The 13,727-nt window shown below is 42.3% G+C and overlaps 1 protein-coding gene across 1 annotated transcript; it reads left to right on the forward strand.

The window, feature by feature from the left end:
• Positions 1-312: 312 nt before the first annotated feature.
• LOC138961951 (uncharacterized) lies at positions 313-13,501 on the forward strand. The gene is made up of 7 exons (XM_070333635.1): positions 313-464; positions 4,276-4,332; positions 4,657-4,916; positions 6,022-6,265; positions 7,325-7,439; positions 11,428-11,587; positions 12,573-13,501. The coding sequence occupies exons 2-7, from the start codon at positions 4,293-4,295 to the stop codon at positions 12,750-12,752; spliced, it is 999 nt and encodes a 332-aa protein (XP_070189736.1). The 5' UTR covers positions 313-464; positions 4,276-4,292; the 3' UTR covers positions 12,753-13,501.
• The last annotated feature ends 226 nt before the right edge of the window (positions 13,502-13,727 follow it).

A 13,727-nucleotide genomic window follows, 5' to 3' on the forward strand; every position in this document is an offset into this window, starting at 1 on the left:
ACTTTGCTGGCTTCGATATGTAAGACACAGTAATTATTAGTTTGGAAGTTACACACCTTTCGCACTCGAAACCAGGTTGACTACCGGACTGCAGAATGCTGGCGTAACACACGGCGATTTTTCTGCCGTAACACTTCCCCCGGCGTGAGGATGTGAAGGAGTCAAAGAAATAAGCTGTCAAATGGGAACTTCAAATGGGTATCCAAATTAACTGTGGGTGCGGTCGGATCTATACTTTGTCGGATCTATACTTTGCAATTGCTTTAGTTCAGAGAACCGGGAACGTAGAAGAAGAAGAAGAAGAAGTTCAGAGATCGATCATTGCAACGGAACCACACAATTGGCTAAAAGGGAGTGATTAATTGCAGCAAGTATAAAAAGGACGCTGAGATTCATGCCCTGAATCCATTGCAGCCTGAGGAAGAACCAGGGAAGTCAGGTCATCTCACTCCACCAAAGCTCAGGTATAACATCAAACCTTTTCTCTCTTCATTTGGCAGTCTTTATTTTTGAATGCTTCAGTTTGCGACGAAATATGTTCCGTTTTGAGTTCGCTGTTGGTTGAACGGAAGACAGTTTCACAATGAGGACTATTGCTGTGTAGAGATTAATTTCTGGTGGAAATATTGAAGGAAAAAAAGAGTATGCCTTTTCTGTTTTGATTTCACTGTTTGTTTTACTGAACATAGAGGAAGCATGTCGTATGACAGCATAATGTAAGTCTCACAGGCATTCCCCAGCACCTCACAGACAAACTTCAGAAAGTCCAAAACACAGCAGCTAGACTCATCTTCAGGGCAAAGAAACACGACCACATACAACCACTTATGCAACAACTCCACTGGCTTCCTATATCTTCCCGCATCATACACAAAACCGCCAACATCTGCTTCAACTCTTTCACTGATCTTCACTTTCCTGTCTATCTTTCTGAACTCTTGCATCCTTACATTCCATCCAGACAGCTTCGCTCATCCACTTTCAGCAGAATACTTTCCATCCCACGCACCAAAACCAAAACCACTGGCGATCGTTCTTTCTCCTTTTCCGCTCCGACTCTCTGGAATCAACTTCCCCACCCCATCCGTCACTGTAAAACCTCTTCCACTTTCAAAAAGTCCCTTAAAACCCACCTTTTCAAGTCTGCTTACAATACCTGAAGCACACGCCTGCCTCGTGATATGTTTTTATCTGCCAGCATTCCAATAAACTCACTAGTTAAATATTTTTATTGGGTAGTCTCACATTATTAACACTATATATATGTACTACTGTTGTTTGTAAAATATGTTTTAAACGCTTACTTAATTCTTTTTATGTATTTAAATATTTGTTGAATTTATTGTGTGTGTGTGGGTATGTGTGTGTGTGTGTGTGTGTGTGTGTGTGTGTGTGTGTGTGTGTGTGAGTACATGTGTGTGTGTGTGTGTGTGTGTGTGTGTGTGTGTGTGTGTGTGTGTGTGTGTGTGTGTGTGTGTGTGTGTGTGTGTGTAAGTGTGTATGTGTGCTTGTGTGAGGTTGGGTGTGTGTCAAAATGTGTTGTGCAATATGGCATGAACATCTTTTTAGATTTGTTGTTAAAAATTACAGCTTTGTATACCATGTTTATTATCTTTTACGAAGTAATTATAGGTAAATAGTCTTTTATGTTTTTTATTTGTTCGACCTTCTTAGGATTATGGAGTTTTATGCACTGCCTTTTGTAGTTAACTAAAAAAGTTTATTTGAAATAGTCCATTGTAGTCGGTGTAGGCCTTAAGCTTATTTTAATCGTTTGTCCAGTATTTAATTTAATTCTCTATTTTTGTATGAACTCAAATGTTTAGTGTTCTTAGTATGTCGTGTTAGGCTAAGTTCTATTTAATCAGAGTATGTTTGCGTGTGCTTATACCTAGTGATATTGTAAAGCGCATAGTGCTTTTAGTTATGCGCTATAGAAATCTCCTTAATAAATAAATAAATAAATGATTCCGTATGTATTTTACGACATGTGTGAGCAACAATCACCGAAAGTTTGAAGGCAATGCGTTGAGGAGTTTCTGAGATGTAACGTGTTTTGTCTCATTACCTGCTAAAACAGCTTCAAAAGCCGCCTTTAATGTCTTCTGAGAGGAATAATTATATATAGCTACCTAACGTCTTTGTTAGCCAAGACAGGTGAACAAAACTGGCTGTTTTTAGATGCAAATTTGATGGTTCTTTCCAATTACATGCAATATTTGATCCGTTTTTTTCTGTTCTGATTTCTCTGTTTTTGTTGAGGGGTGGGGGGGGGGGGGGGGGGTCGAATTTCAACGCGGGAACCTTGCTTTTCTGAAATTGATTTAGGTGGTTTTTAGGCTGTTCCATTATTATTTAGAATCCAGGCTCCTGGCAATATGGCGTTAAATACAAAATCCTGCCGTCAAATAATAGACTTTCGTGAGGCTTGACACAAAAAATGAAGTTCCAGAGTTATGTCGTTTCCATACGGTCGACTCGGGAAGATACTCGCCGCGCAATGTATGAAATTGCGTCATGAAGCTCAAATTCGCGATTTTGGAGCCATAACTTACAATAACTAAAAAAAATAAGGGTTAAAAGAGGCCGATCTGCATGAAAGTGTGATGACATGTTTTAGGATGAACGCTCTTTGTAGAGTTGTGGTGTAAAACTGGTAAAGCAATTTCAAACCGGGTAGACGGAGCCTCGAAAATGATACTCACCCTGGTCTACTCATTTCATTTGTTATTCTCGAAAACACTGGTGCTGTTGAAAAGATAATAAGAGAAGATCACTTAATTATAATCAGGGAGATGCAATATGCCCTTGGCATTAAAAGCTCTGCATTTGAAAAGATCTTACACATATATTAATGGCCCCAAAGCGATTTTCCGGTTGGGTACCACATGAACCCAGTGACGGGAAAAAGAGGGGTAGGGCAGAGTGTTGCCTGACAATACTTAAAAAAATCAGCAATGGCTTGTCCAAATCAACATGGAATATCGTCAGTGGTGAAAAAACCTGGATTAATTAGCTCCACTCTGAAACCAAACAACTGTCGTCTGTTCGGATGTTTAACCAGGTGACCCAACCCTTGCCAAGTTCAAATAACAAGAAGCCCTAAAAATTGTTTGCATATTTCGTCGCTAGATCTAGGCATTTAAACACTGTGACTCTTGAGGACAGGCATACAGTCACGTCTGACTGCTGTGTCCACCTCTAATGGTCGAAAAAATTCGAGGCTTGGCACAAACACCGTCCAAAGACAGGTATTCGAGGGCTTATGATGTAAGATGACAACGAACCTGTCTATACTGCCTTTGTGACAACAGATTTCTTGGCACCAAAAGCAGCACTGTTGCTGGTTGCATCCAACCTATTTTCTTGACATCTCCCCATGCTAGTTCAGCCTGTTGTCGGATTTCAAGAAATAGCCGCGGAAACACGGGTAGAGACCCCTGAACACTCTGTCCGAGCCTTCACGAGGGCCATACCAGGTATAGCCGATGTCACGAGGTCCCAGGCCTGAATGAGAACGTTTGAGAGGATGGCCAGTTGGGTGTCGACTAGGGAAAGATTGGTCTAGAAAATGGCCTGGTTAGATTGTTGGTATGTGTTTCCGTGTCTGAGATTCTAAATGATTATGGAACAGCATACGTACAGGCATTGTCTTATGTAAAAATCAATCTGTTTGTTGAATATGACAGGGGAATGAATGGCCTTTTTAGTCATTAAACTGGTTTTACAATAAAACGGTCTCATCAAAAAGATCTGCACTTAAACATATCTGCCAAGTTTTATTGACACAAAAATCAATTGAAATGTCTCCGTTTTGGGGAATAAACAAGAAGTCGTTAATGTGCCTTTATTGTCCTTGTGAAAAGAGTTCTCATTATTTATTTGTTTTACACACATTTCGCGTGTTTCCTTTAAACGTATCATTCATTCGCTTGTGGTTTACTAGCAACCGGCCGAAAATTCCATCAAGCTAAGTTCTTGTTACTAACTGTTTGTCTGTGCACTTAAAAGACCGTTGGGTCGATATATTTGTGATTGTAACGTATTGTTTTGTCAATAACAAACGTTCCAACAACTTACCTTTCTTGTTTTTTTATTTTATTTTAAACGTATCGTCTCAGGTGTAAGTGTCACATGGCAAAACTGCGATTCAAAATTTAGAATTTCATGCATAGCCTTCCAGATGACCTGCGCAGTTGTGTTTTAGTGGGTATGACTTAAAGAAATAGAACGTGACATAAGTACGTGCATCTTCTCTTGTCTTCTCTTCCCTAGACAACTTATCCACCACCATGATGCTGCTTCTCCTTCTCGCCTGTGTGGCTACTGCTGGTAAGTCTTGGCGTTCGTTTTAAGGTTCGTTGGTTAGTTAGATAGTTAGTTAGTTAGTTAGTTAGTTAGTTAGTTATAGTTATTTATAGTTAGTTAGTTAGTTAGTTAGTTAGTTAGTTAGTTAGCTAGTCAGTTAGTGAGTGAGTTAGTGTGTTAGTGAATGAGTTAGTTAGTTAGATAGTTAGTGAGTTCGTTAGTTAGTCAGTCAGTCAGTCAGTCAATGGTTCAATATCGATCAATACCACAACAGAAAGCCCGCGACAGCTTGCCTATGCTGTAATATACAGCTTTTCATCCTTTAATTGTATATACCTTCTCTGACAGCTTTAGCAGCACCCCACGAATGCTACAGCAAAAGGGGAGAGAACGTCATCCAGTTCAACGACCGTAACCAGGACGTCTTCTTCCCTTGCAAGTACTGGGCCCTCAGGCGCCAACAGTGCGGCAAGTACCTCATCAATCTCAGTCCCGGCAACCGCTGGATCTACCCCAAGTACCAGCTGGACACCCTCTGGCTGGGAGTGCAGAACAAGGACACTGGAGACTTCTGGGAAGGAAGAACTACTAACAAGATCGCTGTCAAGGTGAGATTACAATCCACGCGGGGTATGGATTTTAGGGTTAGATCATCTAGCCTCAGGGGCAGAGAGGGGGGAGGGGGGGGGGGGCGGGGAGTTGTAGCCTCTCGTAACATTCGGACACCATTGGCTCTGTGTGGAGAAATACAGGAAACGGAAAAGTTCTAGGAAGGTAGCGGGGACCGGGTGTTGTGATCCTATGGTCACGCCGGATTCGAATCTGGGACGGACACGGGTCAACTAAGGAAGGAAGAACTGATAACAAAATTAAATTGCAGTCAAGTTATTCTGAGCAATATTTGTGTGAAAACATAACATATCTAATATGGATTGAGGAATTGAAAAGAAATGCAATGCAATCATTTTTAATGACAAATTAACAAAACAATTAATTAATTTGTAATCGACATCGCGGCATTATCTTGGGATATTCTCCGGAGCTGTGTACCATTTTGTGACATGCATTTTCAGTCCTTTAAACGATTATAACGTATTCTAAATGGCAACTAGAATGTATTATCTATACTTTTTTCAGGAACATTCCAGTTAGATAATGATACAGACATGCAACAAAAAACATAGTCTATATTATTATCTTCTTTTGTTTAATTGTAAGTATTAAATTCCATGTCACAACTGTCGGTTTCCATGTTACAAAGTGGAAGTACTTTGAAACCCTTGGGATTTACTGAACGTAGACAAACTAAATGTGCAGGTATTTCCGATTTTTTCTCTGCAGGCAACGGATGTATATGGAACCAGTGTGTATTATTGAAATCAATGTATATGGTCAAAATGTCTCAGTTTAGAAAAGAAATGTCATCTTCGTAACATGGTTTCCCTTGGTACACCGCTCTTAAGAATAACCCAGTTCTCTTCTGCAGTACTTCAACTCTAATTTGCATAAACTAATTTTTCTTTTATTCTGAGCACATCTTTAGAGATAACATAACATATATAATATGTTTTGATTGAGGAATTGATAAGGAATACAATTTAATGCAGTCATGTGTAAACCTGTGATTAAAAATTCGATTTTTTAATGACAAATTATTACCTAATTCATGAATTTGCAATCAACATGGCATTATCTTCCATTTCTTTTCTGCAGTTCTTCAACTCTGCGGGCCTGAAGGATTTGTTCAACAAGAAGGACGGCACCGTCGCCACCTCCGATGAGTTTGTGTTCGGCAGAAAGAAAGATGGCGTCTACATCATGGACAAAGCTCAGACTTTCCGAGTGACCTTCACCCCCTGGGACCCCTCGAACAGAGGACAGTACCCAAACTCCGACTGGAAGTTCGAGTGCTTCGACAGGGACGCTGTTCTCAACGAGTACCCTGCCCAGCTGTGCGGTGAGCAAACTAGCTTAAAGGCACAGCCCATTCCGGTATCAACCAATGGGGTTTAATCCTTGCGTAGCTAGCCATCAAACCGTTTCATGTTCACTCTCGCCTCCTAGCTCCGCGAGCGGCTAGCAGCAAGAATGTCTCGCCTGAAAGAAACACGCGTCAGGCTTTCACGTGGGACAATCATAAGACCATCCCTCCACTTGGGATACATGTAGCCTGTCCTTAACTGGGCCAAGTCGACTTAGCGAAGCACACCAAGCTGGACGCACGACGCTTTAGCACTGAGTTTTCGGTACCAAAAAAAGACGTCGCGAAGTCGACTTCGGTCTCATTTCAGGACCACCTTGTACTATTATAATCAAGATACGGCCTTTTCCTGTGCAGAGCGGGTATTGTTTGATGAATTACTTTCACACATTGACGCTACTGGCCTTTCATCAATTCATTCATTAACAAAATGACTGTGTACAGAAAGCATCCAGGTTGTTGATTGTTGGTATGTGTCCAAGTGGTGGCTTGGCCTTATCCCATGACTAAGATGACTGTGCCTTTACCCATTCTGACACTGACCATCCTGATCATGAGGAAAGTGGATGAAAACTAATGATTCTAACGTAGGACAGCTAGTGGTTTTCAATACCGCTACTACTACGATCATTTCGAGGTTGTTGTTGTTGCTGTTGTTGTTGTTGTTGTTGCTGCTGTCAATGTTTTGTTCTATTGTTGTTGTTGTTGACGAGAAAGGAGGAAGAGGAGATGGACAAGAAAGATAGACCCCGATGACGAAAAAGTCAAAGATGAAAACGATGCCAAACAGACGACGACTGTGACGACGACGACGGTGTCGATGATGATGATGATGATGATGATGATGATGATGATGATGATGATGATGATGATGATGATGATGATGATGATGATGATGATAATGATGATGATGATGATGATGATGATGATGAAGAAGAAATCGCCGACAGCAAGGACAGGGATACCAACGATTGTGGGAAAGATCAGAGTATCCTTACAGTGAATAATTTTGAACGCGGCATTTTATTTCCACAGGAGGTTCCGGATACAAGGTTGTGACGAACAGAACGAAGAGTTTGGGCCTTGCGGACAGATTCAGGATGAACATCATCTACCTTGACACCCTGACCAACCCCGAGATTGTCCACACGTAAGTTGTAGGTGACGAGATGAATGTATGTGTCGGTTGCGTACACTCTGTAGTTGTTAAGTCGTCGGCCTGCGTTGACTCTTTGGACGTTTGTTGTTGTTGTCTGTAATGTTGTTGTTGTTGGTGTTGGTGTTGGTGTTGGTGCTGTTGTTGTTGTTGTTGTTGTTGTTGTTGTTCTTGATGAGCGCTGTGTTGTTAGTAGTGTTGTAGTTGTTTTTGATAATGATGGTACTGTTGTTGGTGGTAGTGTCGTTGTTTGTGGTTGTGGGGTGGCGGTGGTGGTGTTTTTGTTGTTGGTGGTGGTAGTTGTGGTCATGTTGGTGGTACTGAATGGTGTTGGTGATGGTGTAGTGGTGGTGGTGGTGTTGTTTGTGGTGTTATTCGATTGTGGTGGAATTTTTATCTTTATTTTTACATTTGGTCAATTTTGACTAAATGTTTTAACATAGATCGGGAATCGAGAGGAGGGTAGTGGTGTGTGTATGTGTGTCCAAAAAACTACCGGATCGACAGATCTTTATAACACTTCACATAGAAGTACCCTTTGGAGTACCCTTTGGAATTGACACACACGATCGAAGTTCGGCCGCCGATTCAGAAAATTTAGGAAAAGGCAACATAGCCTTCGTCGTTAGGAATTTCTCGCTATGTTTACCAATATCGCCGATTGCGCATGCGTGTCAACTTTGATACACGCTAAAAGCCAGACTGCCAAATAAAAAATACGTAGTCAAAAACGCATGTTTGACGAACGCATATTTAATATTGCTTTGCGCAAGGGGTTTGTGCATTAACCTACAATTCTTGTTTCTTCATCCTAAACGCACCGTAACAAGAGGCGAAGCCTTCAAGGCTCCCGTAAGAAATCAACAAACAGTAACACAAACTCACTCACTCCGTCACACACACACACACACACACACACACACACACACACACACACACACACACACACACACACACACACACACACACACACACACACACACACACACACATACAGTTAAAACTAACGCATCATATCAACTCCATGAATAATTTTCAAAAGAAGGCAAACAGATAAAATGACTGTGTATTTGTTGTTGGTGCAGTTGTCCTTGAATGAGATCTTGTGCAATCCTCACACACACACACACACACACACAGACACACACACACACACATTCACTCACACACACACACACGCACGCGCGCACACATAGCACACACACACACACACACACACACACACATACACACACACATACACACACACACACACACACAAACATACCGTCACAAAACCGCACAAGCACGCACGTACACACAGACACACATTTAAACTACATCAGCATAATTGTTGCTTGCCCGTCGTAAATCAGCAGTATAGAGGGCACTGTGTTCATTTGCAAATCTACCATCAGCTTATCTGTCTTTTGCACTGCAGACACTAAGCAATAGGTACCTGCCATGTGGCCACTTTTTCCACTGCTGTCCTCAGTCCCATACTTTTCATCAAGACTTGTCACCATGCCGAGTGGATCTAAATTCGGAAGTCTTCATGTGGCTGAGGCATATCTGACATAGCGTCGATCTTGTAGGTTAACCTCCTTTCTGAAACAAATGGCAAAATGCGATTAGTTATGATGACTACAACCTACACAAATATAAACAGTGTTTTGAAACAGAATAGTCAGGTTATACAAGCCACTTTACCTATGCAGCATGGTAACCCTACAATATGCGAAACATGTCAACTGACTGCAGCAGCCTGGTTCTTAAAATAATTCTGACGGTCAACACAACCAACACACTATTCACATTCCATTTTAAGGAGCAACGGAGGTGGTCTCTGAGGGTCTTGTTTAAATGATAACGATCAACTCAGGAGGGAAAAAACAAGAGAGGAAAAAAGAAACCACATCAACCGCAGAAAAATACAGAATCACTGTGACACATGAACCATTATTTACAAACAAATGCCACAGCAAGCTTTCTTTGGACGACTGTCGTTGTCTCAAAACTCACATTCTACCTTCTGTCCGAAAGAATCTAATCTTACGTTGTATTGCCTTGAAAGAAAATGCCAACAAAGACAAGAAAGCTGTTGCAAGGTAAGCTTACCAAACGTTACATAGCGAATCATGATAGTGCGTAAACAGCAAACAGTACAATCAAAGAGAGAATTGAGTCTGGAATGAAACGCGATACAGATCTAGCATTCAAAAACTGTCTTTCAAGTTCAAGGAAGTTGTTGCAAGGTAAGACCACAGGCGGAAGGTACCATCACAGAAAGACTACAAGGTACGTCACTCACCTTCGAGTCTTCTGTGTTCTTGGAGTCGCTTCCTGGGGAAAAATATTGTTCAAGACGGTTTGCCTCTTCCTACAGTCTGTGTAAGGTCAAATAAATACAGTTGAATGATTGTTTGAACTGTATGTACCTTTAATTTTCAGCTTCCGTCCGCTGCAGGTTGTTATTAACCATCATTTGGACGAATCTTCTTTTGCGAGCCGCCAGGTTCCACCTTGCGTCAAATCATGCATCCGGCACCGAATATGCATACCACCGCTCATTGGTCTAAAACATATGTAAATATTGTGCAGCAAGGGAAGCTACCCACGGGAGTTTTCCCTTTCGGCACGAACGGAACCGATGCAGACGATTTCAGTCGACCAATGAAAATAATCATCGAATATCCTGTTATTAACCAATGAGCGGTACGTGGTATGCATATTCGGTGCCGGATGCATGATTTGACGCAAGGTGGAACCTGGCGGCTCGCAAACAAAGATTCGTCCAAATGATGGTTAATAACAACCTGCAGCGGACGGAAGCTGAAAATTAAAGGTACATACAGTTCAAACAATCATTCAACTGTATTTATTTGACCTTACACAGACTGTAGGAAGAGGCAAACCGTCTTGAACAATATTTTTCCCCAGGAAGCGACTCTAAGAACACAGAAGACTCGAAGGTGAGTGACGTACCTTGTAGTCTTTTTGTGATAGTAGTAGTCCAGTGGACGATACCTTCCGCCTGTGGTAAGACTTACTAAATTGTACAGACAAAACCATGACAGTGCATGTTTTGAATCTGAGGAAAAAATCGTGATCATTGTGACTTTGAGAACAGATTCATTCCGTTTCCTTATATCTGCATGTTCAAGTAAATGATGGACAGTTTTTTTCGGGCAGAGTAAACTTAACTTGAGACTCTACTGCAAGTCTTGAAATTCACATAAATCGAACCACGAACAATTAAAGACATCCAAACATTACAGGCACTTTAGATCAACTCATTTCACTAGAGGTGACTGCCTAGCACTGTGTTTGACATCCGTGTCTGCTGAAATAAAAAGAAATTAAAACAAAACGGATTAACAGTAGGTGACACGTTATCAGAGTGGGAGACACTAGATCTGTCTCTGTACTTACCGGGATACGGCTGCCAGATCGACACTGCGCTTTCGACAGCTCTTCCTCGCGTGGACATTGGAAAAACGCTGTGCAGATCAAATTGTAGGAAATCTCCCTTTGGTAGCTTCTTTATTTACTTTTCTGGAGCTTAGAAACCGAACAACATGAAATCGTCTTCCCCGAATCGGCGAATGCAGAAGTGAGAACTGGAGAAGTGAATCTATACCACAATCCTTCGCGCGACCCCTGACCTGGTCTTGACACCTGACCTGGTCTACATACCACACACGACAGAAACCAGTCAACTGCTTGTACCCCTTCAAAACCCCCCACCACCCGTTTTCTTTGGATACACGCTTTAACTATACACATGCCGACACAATGTTGATCATTGCTTCAATATTTTGAAGATGGTGCTTGAAAAATAATCAGGTGAAATGAGTATTTCGGTGTTTAGTCAAATGTTAAAGTTTCTACCACAGACATACACACGCACACACGCACACACGCACAGACAGACAAAGTTACGATCGCATAGGCTACACTTACGTGAGCCAAAAACAAACAATATACTTTGCTTTTTTTGCAGCAACCCCAAGTGTAGCAACGCGACTGACATCCTGCTGAACACCTGTCAGAATGAAGCACAGAGACTGCACGCTATCAACAACTGCAAGGACATCCTGCACAGTCAGAAACACACCGAGTGCGTCACCAACTACAACTGTGACCCCATGGATGTCTTCAACGTAAGTGGATGAAAACACCAGCACGTAAAAAAGGGAGCGAGGTTTCTTGCCCTATGTTAGCAATGATGTCGCGCAGTAGGCTACATGTTTATAAAATGTCTATGGTATTTGGGTCAATGGGTCCTGCAAGCGAATCACCAAATCAGTCCCTAATAGGCTTCTAGCTTGTGGGACATTAAGCATCCTCATCATCAACGGTCAACGGGTGGCACGGTATTGGTTGTAAAGACGTTGGCCCGTTCAAGCTTCCGTATCACTCCCATTGCGTCTCAGTTCCGTTGCGTTTCGGTCCCACGGTGTCTCACTCTTGCTGTGTCTCAGACCGTTTATATATGTCTCAGTCCTATGGTGTCTCTGTCCCATTGCGTCAAAACCCCACGGTGTCTCACTCTTGCTGTGTCTCAGACCGTTTATATATGTCTCAGTCCTATGGTGTCTCTGTCCCATTGCGTCAAAACTCCATTGTGTCTCACTCTTGCTGTGTCTCAGACCGTTTATATATGTCTCAGTCCTATGGTGTCTCTGTCCCATTGCGTCAAAACCCCATTGTGTCTCATTCCCGATATTTAATTTTTAAGACAAGAAATGATATGGTTATACATTTGCGCCGATCACAACGTTTAATCTAGTGTTTCATGTCTTGGTGTGATGTCTTTTTTGTGTCTGTCAGTGTGTGTGTGTGTGTGTGTGTGTGTGTATGTGTGTGTTGAGTTGTGTGTGTTGATATGTATGAGGGGGGTGTTTTTGTGTGTATGTGCGTGCGTGCGCGTGAGTGTGTGTGTGTGGTTGTGTGTGTTTACGTGTGTGTGTGTGTGTGTGTGTGTGTGTGTGTGGTTACGTGTGGGTGTGTGTGCGTGCTTGCCGCGTGTGTGTGCTGCGTGTGTTAGCGTGCGTGCGTGCGTATGTGTCATGTGCGTGTTAACAGCTCGTAACGCGTTTGTTCTTGCCCTTGTTTTCATTCTGCTCTCCCTTCTCCACCTTACAGGCGTGCATCATGTGGGGCTGCTCGGGCGCAGGGTTCGACCCCGAGGAAAAAGAGATGTGCCACGAGGTGGGTGAGGGCATTGACTTCTGCCCGGACTTTGGCTCCTCGGGAAACCTAACAGCGCGCGTGGGGGCTGCCAAATGCTACAAGGACTTCCTCACCATGACTGACCCTAAATAAGCCCTAAGGATCACACCACTCTTCTGACACGGGGACAGGCTATGCGACACGCTACACGGGTCTTTCTGGACCAAAACGCTGCTTTTGATAACGGACTATTGGGAAAATTGGCGGTCCTAACAATCTCTAAACAAATTATTAGGGACCTATTATGCTGTTTTTGTTGTTGTTGTTGCTATCTCTGATCAAGAACACCGTTTATCCCAGACTGGCTCACAACATCAGGTACACCAGTTTGCCTCAGAATGCTATTCGTATCAGTTTAAAGAAGAGAAAAAAGGTTATATGACGAAAGAATTGACATGCTGAAAAGGTCTATCTAGGCCAGAATAATGCTTTTGCGAAATCAAACCAGAAAGCTGTTTATACCAGACTGTTTCCGAACATCATGTACACCAGTTTGGTTCAAACAGTTGTTATTTCATGCAGGTGGAAGAAAAACCCCAAAAAGATGGCCTGCAAAATAAATGTTCCAAAATGAACACTCCAAAATGAAAATGTTTGATTCATAAATGAACCTTCCTTATATCATTGTTCATGCCAACATTTTCTGTGACACTATTGAGAACGCATGACTTTTAAACCATCTTCTACCAGAACACTTGCTTGTCGCCTGTGCCTCAGTGCAGTTTGTGAGTATAATTACAATGTAACAACATCTCACTGCTGGTATTATAGAACATCCCTGTTTGGGACTTTTCCGGTTTTGTCTTGCTGATAATGAAATAAATGAGCAAGATTTTGAGAAAGATGTATTCGTTTGAGTTTTGAATGTGAATGTATGTGTACATGTGTATTCAACTTAATATGGACCAACACGGTTGGCCTAGTGGTAAGGTGTCCACCCCGTGATCGGGAGGTCGTGGGTTCGAACCCCGGCCGGGTCATACCTAATACTTTAAAATTGGCAATCTAGTGGCTGCTCCGCCTGGCGTCTGGCATTATGGGGTTAGTGCTAGGACTGGTTGGTCCGGT

Source organism: Littorina saxatilis, linkage group LG3 (assembly GCF_037325665.1).
Source record: "Littorina saxatilis isolate snail1 linkage group LG3, US_GU_Lsax_2.0, whole genome shotgun sequence".
In the NCBI taxonomy this organism is placed as follows: domain Eukaryota; kingdom Metazoa; phylum Mollusca; class Gastropoda; order Littorinimorpha; family Littorinidae; genus Littorina; species Littorina saxatilis.